Source organism: Salvelinus alpinus, chromosome 24, assembly GCF_045679555.1.
Source record: "Salvelinus alpinus chromosome 24, SLU_Salpinus.1, whole genome shotgun sequence".
NCBI classification, from domain to species: domain Eukaryota; kingdom Metazoa; phylum Chordata; class Actinopteri; order Salmoniformes; family Salmonidae; genus Salvelinus; species Salvelinus alpinus.
Window position 1 is genome coordinate 1673504 of NC_092109.1, and position 15731 is coordinate 1689234.

Below are 15731 nucleotides of genomic sequence, written 5' to 3' on the forward strand. Positions count from 1 at the left end.
AGATGCAGAGCCTTGGTCTGATGCCATTAAAATGTGATTTACCACCTTCACGAGTGCAGTCTCAGTGCTATGATGGGGACTAAAACCAGACAAGCGTTTCATATACATTGTCTTCAGGAAGGCAGTGAGCTGTTACCCAACAGCTTTTTAAAAAATGTTTTGAGAGGAATGGGAGATTCTAGTTGGAATAGGGTCCAGTATGCAGCTTGCCGGTTTAGAGGCCATGACTATTACGATGAATGTCAAGAGATACAGGATTAAAAAAACTTGAGTGTCTCCATTGATCCTAGGTCCTGGCAGTTCTGTTTTACTCAGGAAACCTTAGCTTTGGAGAAATATGCAGATTCAAAGTGGAGTCTGTAATTTGCTTTCTAATGATCATGATCTTTTAAATCGAAGAAGTTCATGAATTTAGCACTGCTGAAGTGAAAGCTATCCTCTCTTGTTGAATGCTGTTTTTAGTTAGCTTTGCGACTGTATTAAAAATAATTTTAGGATTGTTCTTATTTTCCTCAATTAGGTTGGAAAAATAGGATGATCGAGCAGCAGTGAGGGCTCTTTGATATTGCGTGGTACTGTCTTTCCAAGCTAGTCGGAAGACTTCCAGTTTGGTGGAGCGCCATTTCCGTTCCAATTTTCTGGAGGCTTGCTTCAGGGGTCAGGTATTTTCTGTATACCAAGGAACAAATTTCATGTGACAAATGTTTTTTGTTTTTAGGGGTGCGTCTGCATCTACGGTATTACGCAAGGTTACATTTTGATCCTCAGTTTGTGGTTAACCGATTTTTGTCTTCTGAGGTCCTTGGGTAGGTGGAGGGAGTCTGGAAGGGCCTCTAGGAATCTTTGGGTGGTTTGATAGCACAGCTTTCAATGATCCTTGGTTGGGGTCTGAGCAGATTATTTGTTGCGATTGCAGATGTAGTAAAATGGTGGTCCAATAGTCCGGGATTATGAGGAAAAACATTTAGATCCACAATATTTTATTCCACGGGACAAAACTAGATGCAAGGTATGACTGTGCCAGTGAGTAGGTCCGGAGACATTGTTGGACAAAACCCACTGAGTCGATGATTGCTCCGAAAGCATTTTGGAGTGGGTCTGTGGACTTTTCCATGTTAATATTAAAGTCACCAAAAATGGGAATATTATTTGCCATGACTACAAGGTCCGATAGGAATTCAGGGAACTCAGTGAGGAACGCTGTATATGGCCCAGGAGGCTTGTAAACAGTAGCTATAAAAAGTGATTGAGTAGGCTGCATAGATTTCATGACTAGAAGCTCGAAAGATGAAAACAGTATTTTTTTTTGTGTGTGTAAAATTGTTTTTGCTGTCATAAATGTTAGCAATACCTCCGCCTTTGAGGGATGCGCAGGGGATATGTCACTAGTGTAACCAGGAGGAGAGGCCTTATTTAACACAATAAATGTATCAAGCTTGAGCCATGTTTCAGTCAGGCCAATCACATCAAGATTATGATCAGTGATTAGTTCATTGACTATAACTGCCTTGGAAGTGAGGGATGTAACATTAAGTACCCCTATTTTGAGATGTGAGATATCACAATCTCTTTCAATAATGACAGAAATGGAGGAGGTCTTTATTCCAGTGAGATTTCTAAGGCGAACACCGCCATGTTTTGTTTTGCTCAACCTAGATCGAGGCACAGTCACGGGTTTATACTACTATCTGTACTTACTGGTGGCACAGACGCTGTTTCATCCTTTCCTACAGTTAAATTGCCCTTGCCTAACGATTGCAACACGGCTATCCTCACCATAATACCATAGTTCTCCTGTATATTATGAGTACAGCGACTGCTATTATTTGATGGCGAAGTGTTAATGTTACTACTTAGCTTTTTTGGGTGGTGGAGGTCCTGTCGAACCATGTCCAGATGTATTTATTTAACCTTTATTTAACTAGGAAAGTCAGTTTAAGAACACATTCTTATTTACAATGACGGCCTACCCCGGCCAAACCCTAACCCGGACGACGCTGGGCCAATTGTGTGCCGCCCTATGGGACTCCCAATCATGGCGAGTTGTGATACAGCCTGGAATCGAACCAGGGTCTGTAGTGACGCCTCTAGCAGAGATGCAGTGCCTTAGACCGCTGCACCACTTGGGAGCCCAGATAAAGCGTCCGGGGTGAGAAAGTTGAATGAAAAAAGTTTAGCGATGAAAAACAGAGATGTAGGTAAATGTATTAAAAGTCAAAAACGAAAAGCTTGGCAGATAGCCAAGTAACAACAGACAGAACGGAGACAAGTCCGGAATTAGTGATTAAGTCAATCTCTCTACTACTTTGAGCCAGGAGAGATTAACATGCATATTGTTAGCTCTCCATGTACATTTAAATCAAATCCCAAATAAAATGTTATTGGTCACATACACATGGTTAGCAGATGTTATTGTGAGTGTAGCGAAATGCTTGTGCTTCTAGTTCCGACAGTGCAGCAATATCTAACATGTAATCTAACAATACCACAACAACTACCTTATACACACAAATCTAAGTAAAGGAATGGAAAAATAATATATACATATAAATATATGGATGAGCAATGACAGAGCAGCATAGGCAAGATGCAATAGATGGTATAAAATACGATATGTACATATGAGATGAGTAATGCAAGATATGTAAACATTATTAAAGTGACTAGTGATCCATTTATTAAAGTGGCCAATGATTTCAAGTCTGTTTGTAGGCAGCAGCCTCTCTATGTTACTGATGGCTGTTTAACAGTCTGATGGCCTTGAGATAGAAGCTGTTTTTCAGTCTCTCGGTCGCAGCTTTGATGCACCTGTACTGACCTCGCCTTCTGAATGGTAGCGGGGTGAACAGGCAGTGGCTCGGGTGATTGTTGTCCTTGATGATCTTTTTGGCCTTCCTGCGACATCGGGTGCTGTAGGTGTCCTGGAGGGCAGGTAGTTTGTCCCCGGTGATGCGTTGTGCAGACCTCACTACCCTCTGGAGAGCCTTGCGGTTGAGTGCGGTGCAGTTGCCGTACCAGGCGGTGATACAGCCCGACAGGATGCTCTCGATTGTGATCAGTAAAAGTTTGTGAGTGTTTTGGTGACAAGCCAAATTTGTTCAGCCTCCTGAGGTTGAAGAGGCGCTGTTGCGTCTTCTTCACCACGCTGTCTGTGTGGGTGGACCATTTCAGTTTGTCGATGTGGATAGGGGGGTGCTCCCCCTGCTATTTCCTGAGGTCCACGATCATCTCCTTTGTTTTGTTGACTTTGAGTGAGATGCTATTGTCCTGACACCACACTCCAAGGGCCCGAAAAATAACCTCTCACTCAACGTCAACAAGACAAAGGAGGTGATCGTGGACTTCAGGAAACAGCAGAGGGAGCACCCCATCCACATTGACTGGACAGTAATGGAGAAGGTGGAAAGTTTTAAGTTCCTCGGTGTATACATCATGGACAAACTGAAATGGTCCACCCACACAGACAGTGTTCAAAATGATAATCAGCTAGCTAGCTAGTTAGCTAACTATGTTGGCGCCTTAGTCTCTTCCTCCCAATGAGTCTCTCGCGCCAGACGACTTACTTCTGCACGTGAGACTAGATCTGCTTTATCAGGTACAGATGGCCCTAAAGCAAAAAGATAATTGTAAGTAACTTGTAAATAAATAATCATAACAGTCATGAGAGCTTGGGACCTGATAAACGGATCAACTACATCCAACAGGAGTCCAAGGACAGAGGGATACACTAGCTAGAACCTTCTCATCGTACATCTGGTAGAACCAAAAGTTGGCAATCAGCTCCTATCTAATATCTTAGTACCATGTTTATCTAGCCAGCTAGCTAGCTAACACAACAGATTAAAGGGTTAGTTATTGTAATCTTTACTAACTGGTCACATAGCTATCTGCTTAGCTGGCTTGCTTATTGCATGCATGTCCCGGGACGTCGACACAAGCCTTATTATTAGTGAAAAACTAAACTAATATTTTCAACAGGAGTTTGATTTAGGTCACTGTCAATTCATCCATTTCTCAATACTGCTCCTTTCTGTTGGAGAATGAGCTAGCTTGCCTCTGCTGATGAAGATCTTGTGCAGTGCTTGTGGCTCAGGGATTGAGTGGCGGCTTAGCCGATAGTCCCTCTACAGAGCAAAGAAGCTGCTATCGGCTAAGCCGATAGACTAGAAAAGGCCAATATCGGCTTGATATATTGGCTTGGCCAATTTATCGGTCGTTCTCTATTCCAAATGTCTCTAACGGTCCCCCCAGAGTGAGGATTCTAATGCGTGTGATGTTAGAATTAATTGACTGTATGCAGACATTTGCACATCTCCAGTCAGAACAGTACCTGCCCAAACGTTTTCCCCCTGGTGCCCGCATTGCCTCATTGTTGTTTTCCTTACTAATAATTCCTGTGTGCGTTCGTGTCAAAGTAAGTGCATTATAACCTTGTTATCCACTTTCTGTATATCGTGTTATGTAATTGCTACTGTAGCACACCGTATTTATGTGTGGAACATAACGCATTCGGTGTGTTCCTTTATAACCGCGGCCACACAAGGTACTGATTTCATAACCTCTATGGTGTTATACTCAATTGCGCTTATGTAGTTACGCTTTTCTATTAGTTCTGTAAAACAATGTTCATGCTAATAGCATCAAATAAGTATTAGCTTGTGTTGTATCCTGAAGCTGCCCAGGCTGGCCTTATCTTGACCATTGCATTGTCCTGTATTTGGCCTACATAGCTCTGCCCTGCCCCCTTGTGGAGCTCTTCAATTATTATGTTACTTGTAGTATTGTTTTATTGCTATATCCTGATATTGTATTCTAATTGCTAATAAGTCCTCTTTGATTCTGTACTTTCAGAAACCACACACACACACACACACAGTATTGAACATAACTTGCCAACATCATAAGTGGAACTGGACATATTTTGTGCCCGAAGATCGAAGACAGCTTTTGTATGCTAGCAACATACTGTTTGGAGAGGGAGTAGGGAGTGGAGAGGATGATTTGGGAGTGGGGAAGTGGATAAGATATTGTCAATATAATTGCATAATGGAACTGTATTTAATTTATGTGAACTGTCTGTCCAATTACAAAAAAGGGGGCTTTGAACTCCAGACTGGGACTCATCAAAGCCAACAGCAGGGCCAGGAGGGATGAAATGGCTAGAGGTCTTCCAGCTACCGCCAACCTACTGTACTTTACCGACTGTTGATCTGCCTACATCACCACCAGCATCTTCAGAGGGACCTGGGACTTTGTCAGTGGGCTATGGGTCCTCAGATTCAGGATGCTCAATGGCCACAAGCTTGGGGGGCAACTCCTCACTGTCAGAATCTCCCGAATTGCCGCATTTATGAGTTGTCTCCTTTTGAAAGACCTTGCTAATGCTACAGCTTAGCCAACTAGCTACATACATAAACAACAACACTGAATAGCTCCAAGTGAGTGTCGGGTGACATGATTGGCAGCCGGTGTGGTGATTAGGGTTGTCCCCAACAAAAATGGATTGGTCAATTTCTTTTCATATATAGACATGTTTTATGTTTTAATAAAATCAACTATATGTAGGCTACTGAGCTTGTCAGATTTTTGTTTTGTTAAGCACTGAGATTTAAAAATTAAGACACAAATTACTAAAGAGGGAGCCAGAGGTCAATACAGCCTAACTAGAAGAAAAAAACCTGTTCCCGGTACCGGAGCGCCAAGTCTAGGTCCAAGACGCTTCTAAACAGCTTCTACCCCCAAGCCATAAGACTCCTGAACAGCTATTTGCATTGTCCCCCCCCCCCCGCCTTCTACACTGCTGCTACTCTCTGTTATTATCTATGCATAGTCACTTTAATAACTCTACCTACATGTACATATTACCTCAATTACTTCGACACCAGTGCTCCCGCACATTGACTCTGTTCTGTTAACCCCTGTATATAGCCTCCACATTGACTCTGTACCGGTACCCCCTGTATATAGCCTCCACATTGACTCTGTACCGGTACCCCCTGTATATAGCCTCCACATTGACTCTGTACCGGTACCCCCTGTATATAGCCTCCACATTGACTCTGTACCGGTACCCCCTGTATATAGCCTCCACATTGACTCTGTACCGTAACACCATGTATATAACCTCCACATTGACTCTGTACCGTAACACCCTGTATATAGCCTCCACATTGACTCTGTACCGGTACCCCCTGTATATAGCCTCCACATTGACTCTGTACCGGTACCCCCTGTATATAGCCTCCACATTGACTCTGTACCGTAACACCATGTATATAACCTCCACATTGACTCTGTACCGTAACACCCTGTATATAGCCTCCACATTGACTCTGTACCGGTACCCCCTGTATATAGCCTCCACATTGACTCTGTACCATAACACCCTGTATATAGCCTCCACATTGACTCTGTACCGGTACCCCCTGTATATAGCCTCCACATTGACTCTGTACCGGTACCCCCTGTATATAGCCTCCACATTGACTCTGTACCGGTACCCCCTGTATATAGCCTCCACATTGACTCTGTACCGGTACCCCCTGTATATAGCCTCCACATTGACTCTGTACCGTAACACCCTGTATATAGCCTCCACATTGACTCTGTACCGTAACACCCTGTATATAGCCTCCACATTGACTCTGTACCGTAACACCCTGTATATAACCTCCACATTGACTCTGTACCGTAACACCCTGTATATAGCCTCCACATTGACTCTGTACCGTAACACCCTGTATATAGCCCTGCTATTGTTGTTTACTGCTGCTCTTGAATTATTTGTTATTCTTATCTCTTACTTATTTTTGTTGGTATTTTCTTAAAACTGCGTTGTTGGTTAAGGGCTTGTAAACATTTCACTGTAAGGTCTACCTGTTGTATTCAGCGCATGTGACAAATACAATTTGATTTGATTTACACTTCAGCTACTACAGCAACTGAAATGACTGCAACACTTAACAAAGAGAATTGTATTTTTGGACAAATCTTTCAACAAACCCCAACTACATTTTGTAATAAATTATGTGGAAATTGAGCACGTTGAGGTGACTAAACTGCTTGGTATAACCCTGGATTTTAAACTATCATAGTCAAAACATATTGATATAACAGTAGCTAAGATGGGTCACACCTGGACTATTTGTCGCACCTGGACTATCAGTCGTGTGGTCAGGTGCCAAAAAGAGGGACTTACAAAAATTGCGATTGGCTCAGAACAGTGCGGCACGGCTGCCCCTTTGATGAACACAGACAGCAAAAGTGAATAATATGCATGTCAATCTCTCCTGGCTCAAAGTGGAGGAGAGATTGACTTCATCACTACTTGTATTTGTGAGAGGTATTGACATGCTGAATGCACCGAGCTGTCTTGTTTAAACTTCCATGCATACCCCACAAGACATGCCACCAGAGGTCTCTTCACAGTCCCCAAGTCCAGAACAGACTATGGGAGGCGCACAGTACTACATAGAGCCATGACTACATGGAACTCTATTCCACATCAGGTAACTGATGCAAGCAGCAGAATCAGATTTTAAAAAACAGATACAAATACACCTTATGGAACAGCGGGGACTGTGAAGCAACACAAACATAGGCACAGACACATGCTTACACATACAATATATGCACTATACACACGTACACAAGGATTTTGTGTTGTAGATATACGGTAGTGGAGTATGTGTCTGAGGGCACACATTTAGTGTGTTGTGAATTATGTCATGAATGTATTGTAATGTTTTAAAATGTTTACATTTGCCTGGTCTGTGCGCTCGTTGCACTCATCCTCTGCTTGCGGTACCCATCCGCTGCGCTTTCTCAACAGTGTTTGCTTGCTCAATGATCCTTCATCTTGCTCGACAGCGCCATCTCGCTTCGGTGGACTTTCGAGGCTGATTTGATGCCATAAAATAAAATATACACATTAAACCACACATCCATATATGTGCATTTTAATGTGTATATACATCTATATAAACAACAATGCATGAAAAGCAAAACACAATCATAAAAAGGACACATTCTTTAGTAAAAAAGATCCCAGCTATCTGAAATGCCCTAGAGGCACCAGTTCCTCCAATTGTAAAGCGCATTGGCGATCATGCCGCATGTAAGGTGCAACTTCTTTTTAAGCAGATCTACCCAACTCGGTGGAGATAGAAGGGATCTCCAGTTACCCGACCCGGTCTCAGGGATGGCTATCTCATAAGTCTATAAATTAATAATGAAGTAAGGTACGGCGGAAGTTTCTGCAGGAGGGCTTTATACAAAAAAAATGAGCGCAATGCATCCATCTACAACACTTCTAAGAGGGCCAGCCTACTTTCTGAATGCGGTGATGTGTACTGAACCTATCGGCCATAATAAAGCGTAGAGTGCTATTATAAACTGCGTCCAATGGCTTCAGTACAGTGGCAGCTGCATTCATATAGACAATATCCCCATAGTCTATAACCGCTATGAATGTCAACTGCATGATTTTGTTTCCTGCTATTTAATGAAAGACATGGCCTATTCCTCTAAAATAAGCCCATTTCAATTCTTAATTTCTTGACTAACTCATCAACATACATTTTTTAAAGATACGTTTTTGTTAATCCAGATGTCTAGATATTAATAAGCGGGGACACGATCAATGAGGGCATAAATCACCAAATACATTTTTATGGCCTCTAGGCTGCTCGTTATGGCGCACACCTGTCACCATCGTTACGCGCACCTGCGCGTCATCAGACTCACCTGGACTCCATCACTTCCCTGATTACCTTCCCTATATATGTTACTCCCTATGGTTCCTTACCCAGGCGCCATTGCTTCTGTTTCAGTTTCATGTCTGTGTGCTCTTAGTGTTTCTTGTTTTGTATAATGTTCCATTTATTTTATTAAAACACTCTCCCTGAACTTGTTTCCTGACTCTCAGCGCACAACGTTACATATACTGGGTTTTACTTGCATTAAGTACCAATTTTAGTTCAACAAAGGCTTTCTGCAAAACAATGAAGGCAGATTAAATCTCCAAAAGAGCCTGGTCAACCATGGCGGCAATAGCATGCACAGCAGTGTCATCTGCATACAGGTGTATGTAAAAAAACAAAACAAATGGTGTGTTTATATAAACCGAAAAAAGTACAGGACCTAAAATCGATCCCTGTGGGACACCTTTTGTAATGTCAAAACCTGACTTAACACCACCACAAAAACACATTGTGTCCTGTCTGTCAAGTCATTTTCTGATCCATACTGATTGCAGACAATCTTTGAATCAATATAGTGGTCAACAATATCAAAAGCTTTCAATAAGTCAATAAACAGAGCAGCACATTGCTTCCTCCGATCCATACCCTTTACCACATAATTTAACACCCAAGGTTGTAACATAGATGGTGCTATGACCTGGTCTGAAACCAGACTGGTTTAATAACACTTAGAATACATCTCGTGGCTAGGAAGGATCTCAGCTGACAGTTGATTCATGATTTAAAAACATTGCTAGCCAAGATAATTTTGAGGTAGGGCGATAATTATTTAGGTCGGAGGGGTCACCACCTTTGTGGAGAGGGAGGACATGGTCTGCCTTTCAAACCATGGGGAAAGTACCCAAGATTATTGTTTAGATAAAAAAAAATGTCAATGAGTCTACAATCAGGGGAGCAGAAAGCTGCAGCATGAAAGGATCAAATAAAAAGCCTGCAGAGATAAATCAAATCAAATGTATTTATATAGCCCTTCTTACATCAGCTGATATCTCAAAGTGCTGTACAGAAACACAGCCTAAAACCCCAAACAGCAAGCAATGCAGGTGTAGAAGCATGGTGGCTAGGAAAAACTCCCTAGAAAGGCCAAAACCTAGGAAGAAACCTAGAGAGGAACCAGGCTATGAGGGGTGGCCAGTCATCTTCTGGCTGTTGACTAAAAGCATCACATCTAATTTTTCTCAGTAATGATGCGAGAGTCTGACACAACTTGCTTAGTCAGGAAAGGCATTTCCACGCCACATGCGTTAACTGTTTTCCCAAATTTAGACGGATCACTTTTCTCAAATGAGGAAGTACATCTATTTCTCAATTGCCTGAAACACTGCCAATCAGCTATCGAGTCAGTTTTTCTAGCCTTGGCCCAGGCCTGATTTTTAGCATCCTAATGAGATCTGAAAGTTCTATAGAGAACCAATGAATTGTTCTATTTTTAACTCGAAGGTGTTTAAAGGGGGTGTGTTTGTCTGCCAGAGATCAAAATAGATTAAGTTCTAGAGCCAATTCAGAGTCCGGCATGCAGCTGATAAAGGAAAGCTCAGAGCAATAAAAAATGAAAACATTATGTGAGGAACAATGTTTTTCTGTTTGGTATCTTGAATACATACAATAGGACAGTGATCACTGATGTCATTAGCAAAGACACCACTCAATAAGTACTTGTGGAGGCAAATAAGTACTTGTTTGTCAAAATTAGTGAGGAGTTTTGATGGGTTTCTTACATTCATCTAAGTCAGGTTAAAGCCAAGACGAACAAATATTCTTCAAATGATCAGAGGCCGAGGTAAAAAAAATCCAGGTTAAAATCTCCTAAAAATAATTAATTCAGATGACAAAGGTTTGAAATATTATCAACAGCATCTGTTATTGCAGCAGGGAGGTGGGAAATCCCCGCTACAAACACATGTGTATAACCAAACACTTTTTGGGGATAGTAACACTTATAGATCATGATGCCACATCATGCATCCAGACATCAAGAAGGTCCATCTTTGACATCAAGCGTTGCACGTTTACGTTCAACAGCCCAAGCCCTCTACGTGATTTGAAAACCTAGCTAGTCTCCATATTTGTGAAATTCACAATAGAACTAAAAGCACTTGTTGAGAGAACCACTAGCTGCTGGATTGACAGAGGTATTCCTGGATTGACAGACATTCAGGGGAGTTACAGAAACATAAATGAGGGTACTTTGCTGCACTTCTGCGGGACATAACATGCTTTTCATGTCTGCTGTTGCTAATTATGATATGGAGGACTGGAGCACTAACAGACCCGGACCATCAGTCTCTAAAACAGTTTGCAATGTTGCTGGAATTAATGCTGGAACCCCTTCGGTTAGGTGAATCCTGTCTCTTTTTCCACTGTTGTCTTTATTTCAGCTACAGGTGTTAACAGGCTAATGGAGTAGTGTTTCCACTGCTTACATTGACAGTAGCACAACTATTAGGGGATGAGCAGGGTCAAGGCTGGAAAGGTCTCGGTTCACAAACCCCTTAATGTCCGACAGCGTTAGTTCACCTGGTACTGTGAGGCTAGACTTGATAATTGATACCAAAGGGTTTTGTCTTGTACAGTACACCCCACCAGCAGAAGGGAAATTCATAACATAAAGCAACTCAAAAAGGTCATATGTAAGCCCATTTTCAAATTGCCCCTATATAGTTAAACCAATCAAATTGCGGCCATATAATTCAACCATTCTGGGCCTTTCAGATCTTCGTGAGGGATCAAGTGGGGTTAGGCCATTTATATACACTCACAACCATTTTAAAAGGTACACACACACTGCCTGGGTTATAAGCTGTGTGTGTCACTCGCTCACGCACACAATCACAGGTACTCATAAAAGGTCAATTGGCCCTTCACCAGTGTATGGTATGATGCAGTTATAATGTATTATAAGACTTGTCATGAGCATGCATGACCTCCCTTATCATCTTATTGTTAACTTATATTTATGATCCTGAAATGCCATATTTACATAAGTATTCAGAGCCTTTACTCACTACTTTGTTAAAGCACCATTGGCAGCGATTACAGCCTTGAGTCTTCTTTGGTATGACGCTACAAGCACCTGTATTTGGGGAGTTCCTCTCATTCTTCTCTGCAGATCCTCTCAAGCTCTGTCAGTTTAGATGGGGAGCGACACTGCACAGCTATTTTCAGGTCTCTCCAGAGATGTTCGATCGGCTTCAAGTCCGGGCTCTGGCTGGCCTTCTCAAGGATATTCAGAGACTTGTCCCGAAGCCACACCTGCATTGTCTTGGCTGTGTGGTTATGGTCGTTCTCCTTTTGGAAGGCGAACCTTTGCCCAAGTCTGAGGTCCTGAGCGCTCTGGAGCAGGTTTTAATCAAGGATCTCTTTGTACTTTGCTCCGTTCATCTTTGCCTCGATCCTGACTAGTCTGCCACCATCATGCTTTACCGTAGGGATGGGGCCAGGTTTCCTCCAGACGTGGCGCATGGCATTCAGGCCAAAGACTTCAATCTTGGTTTCATCAGACCAGAGAATCTTGTTTCTCGTTGTCTGAGATTCTTTAGGTGCCTTTGGCAAACTCCAAACAGGCTGTCATGTACAGTACCTTTTACTGAGGAGTGGCTTCCACCTGGCCACTCTACCATAAAGACCTGATTGGTGGAGGGCTGCAGAGATGGTTGTCCTTCCGGAAGGTTTTCGCATCTCCACAGAGGAACTCTGGAGCTCTGTTAGTGACCATTGGGTTCTTGGTCACCTCCCTGACCAAGGTCCTTCTCCCCCGATTGCTCAGTTTGGCCCGGGTGGCCAGTGCCAGGAAGAGTCTTGGTGGTTCCAAACTTCTTCCATTTAAGAATGATGGAGGCCACTGTGTTCTTGGGGACCTTCAGTGCTGCAGACATTATTGGTACCATTCCTCAGATCTGTGCCTCGACACAATCCTGTCTCAGAGCTCTACTCACAATTCCTTTGATCTCATGGCTTGGTTTTTGCTCTGACATGCGCTGCCAACTGTGGGACCTTATATAGACAGGTGTGTGCCTTTCCAAATCATGGTCCAATCATTTGAATTTACCACATTTGGACTCCAATCAATTTGTAGAAACATCTCAAGGATGATCAATGGAAATTGGATGCACCTGAGCTCAATTTCGAGTCTCATAGCTAAGGGTCTGAATACTTATGTAAATAAGGTATTTCTGTTTTTATTTTTAATACATTTGCAAAAAATGTCTAAACCTGTTTTCACTTTGTCATTATGGGATATTGTGTGTAAATTGATGACACATTTTTTTTATTTAATCCATTTTAGAATAAAGCTGTAACATAACAATGTGGGGAAAGTAAAGTGGTCTGAATACTTTCCGAAGGCACTGTATAAAGAATTATACCTGCAGGCTTTAGGTAAAGTGTTACCAAAACAGGTCAATGTTGCCTTTCTACATGACCAATTCAGGAAACATAGGCTAAGCAATGAAACAGTGACATTCAACGTTTGTTTTGAACTAACACAGCCACTCTTCGCCCCAACCAGGACTTGATAGAGCTCCACCTCACCTACTGCAACAACCTATCAGCTCACAGCCTCAGGACTTTAACTAGATTCCGCCAGACCCTGGTCTCCCTCAGCCTGTTCGGCTGCAGCCGCATCTTCTATCGCAAGGGTGGTGCCCCACTGGCATGCGACGAAGAAGAGGAGGAAGATAGGCCGGCCTCCAGACAGGCACTGGACACAGACTTCAGCTTCCAGGGCTTCAACCGGCTGCGGCTGCTCAACCTCGGGGGTCTGCCTGAGGAGGTGGACGCTGAGGCTCTGCTCAAGCCCCTGCCGGCCCTCACCTCTCTAGACCTGTCCGGGGTGCCGCTACCCAAGGCTGCCTTCCTGGCCCACTGGAAGGAGAGGCTGGCCTCGCTAGTGCTCTACAATGTGGACCTCTCCGAGGAGCTAATCAACACGGTGGTGGAGCTGGGACACCTCAGGTGAGCTGGGAAGGGTGAGGTAAAGGGTTTAATCTTGATAACTGCCTCAAAATTGTTTCTTTTTTGGGCACCTTGGTTCTGGAATATCCATCAGAATTTGCTTGATTTAGAGAGTTCAAGTTGAGAGTTCAAGATATGCTGCAGGATACTGTGTGTGTCATTGTTTGTTTTAAATCCTAGACCATGGCTAGGTGATGATTATAGATGTAGGGTTTTGAGCAATAATTAATCAACAAGAACTGTTCATCATGATGATGAATTTATTATCTTGAACTCTCAGCTTCTCAAATTGAATTATCTAAATCAAGCAAACATCACTCGTTGTGCAGTACACTTGTTACATTTTTTTGTACCCTTCTTTCTATGTTCCCTAGGCACCTGGATATCTCCAGAGAGCGCACCTCCAAGTGCAAGATGACCCGTAAGATCCTGACGGCCATTGTGCAGGGCCTAGTCAACCTGGTGTCACTGGACATCTCAGGTCATATCATGCTGGACAACTGCACAGTCCCACACTTCGAGGAGGCCATGGGACGTCCAAGGTGAGCTGCTTCTATGACACTAGCTTGTAAACTCAACAAAAAAAGAAACGTCCTCTCACTGTCAACTGCGTTTATTTTCAGCAAACTTAACATGTGTAAATATTTGTATGAACATAACAAGATTCAACAACTGAGACATAAACTGAACAAGTTCCACAGACATGTGACTAACAGAAATGGAATAATGTGTCCTTGAACAAATGGGGGGTGTCAAAATCAAAAGTAACAGTCAGTATCTGGTGTGGCCGCCAGCTGCATTAAGTACTGCAGTACATCTCCTCCTCATGGACTGCACCAGATTTGCCAGTTCTTGTTGTGAGATGTTACCCCACTCTTCCACCAAGGCACCTGCACGTTCCCGGACATTTCTGGGGGGAATGGCCCTAGCCCTCCCCCTCCGATCCAACAGGTCCCAGACGTGCTCAATGGGATTTAGATCCGGGCTCTTCGCTGGCCATGGCAGAACACTGACATTCCTGTCTTGCAGGAAATCAAACACAGAACGAGCAGTATGGCTGGTGGCATTGTCATGCTGGAGGGTCATGTCAGGATGAGCCTGCAGGAAGGGTACCACATGAGGGGGGAGGATGTCTTCCCTGTAATGCACAGCTTTGAGATTGCCTGCAATGACAACAAGCTCAGTCTGAGGATGCTGTGACACATTGCCCCAGACCATGACAGACCCTCGGTATAACGCTCATTCCTTCGACGATAAACGCGAATCCGACCATCACCCCTGCTGAGACAAAACCGCGACTCGTCAGTAAAGAGCACTTTTTGCCAGTCCTGTCTGGTCCAGCGACGGTGGGTTTGTGCCCATAGGCAATGTTGTTGCTGGTGATGTCTGGTGAGGACCTGCCTTATAACAGGCCTACAAGCCCTCAGTCCAGCCTCTCTCAGCCTATTGCGGACAGTCTAAGCACTGATGGAGGGATTGTGCGTTCCTGGTGCAACTAGGGCAGTTGTTGTTGCCATCCTGTACCTGTTCTGCAGGTGTGGTGTTAGGATGTACCGATCCTGTGCAGGTGTTGTTACACCTGGTCTGCCACTGCAAGGACGAGCAGTTGTCCGTCCTGTCTCCCTGTAGCGCTGTCTTAGGCGTCTCACAGTACGGACATTGCAATTTATTGCCTTGGCCACATCTACAGTACTCATGTCTCCTTGCAGCATGCCTAAAGCACGTTCACACAGATGAGCAGGGACCCTGGGCATCTTTCTTTTGGTGATTTTCAGAGTCAGTAGAAAGGCCTCTTTAGTGTCCTAAGTTTTCATAACTGACACATTAATTGCCTACCGTCTGTAAGCTGCTAGTGTCAGTTTGTGCAGTTTGTCTGGGTGTCAAATGGGGTGTCAAAATGTGCAGTTTGTCTTGTCTTTACTATCATTAACTGAAGACTTAGTTTTATCAAAGATTCTCTGTAATTATTATTACGCGATTAAACTGATTAATCATGTAACTGTAATTAACTAGGAA

At 43.4% G+C, this 15731-nt stretch overlaps 1 protein-coding gene across 4 annotated transcripts in view; it reads left to right on the forward strand.

The window, feature by feature from the left end:
* LOC139551998 (protein zer-1 homolog) overlaps window positions 1-15731 on the forward strand; it is a 62057-nt gene that overhangs the window by 17736 nt on the left and 28590 nt on the right. For all 4 annotated transcript variants that reach the window (XM_071363337.1, XM_071363338.1, XM_071363339.1 and 1 more), the window contains 2 exons: window positions 13270-13715; window positions 14090-14257. In XM_071363337.1, the coding sequence (XP_071219438.1) occupies window positions 13270-13715; window positions 14090-14257 (614 nt within the window). The remainder of the gene's footprint in view (window positions 1-13269; window positions 13716-14089; window positions 14258-15731) is intronic.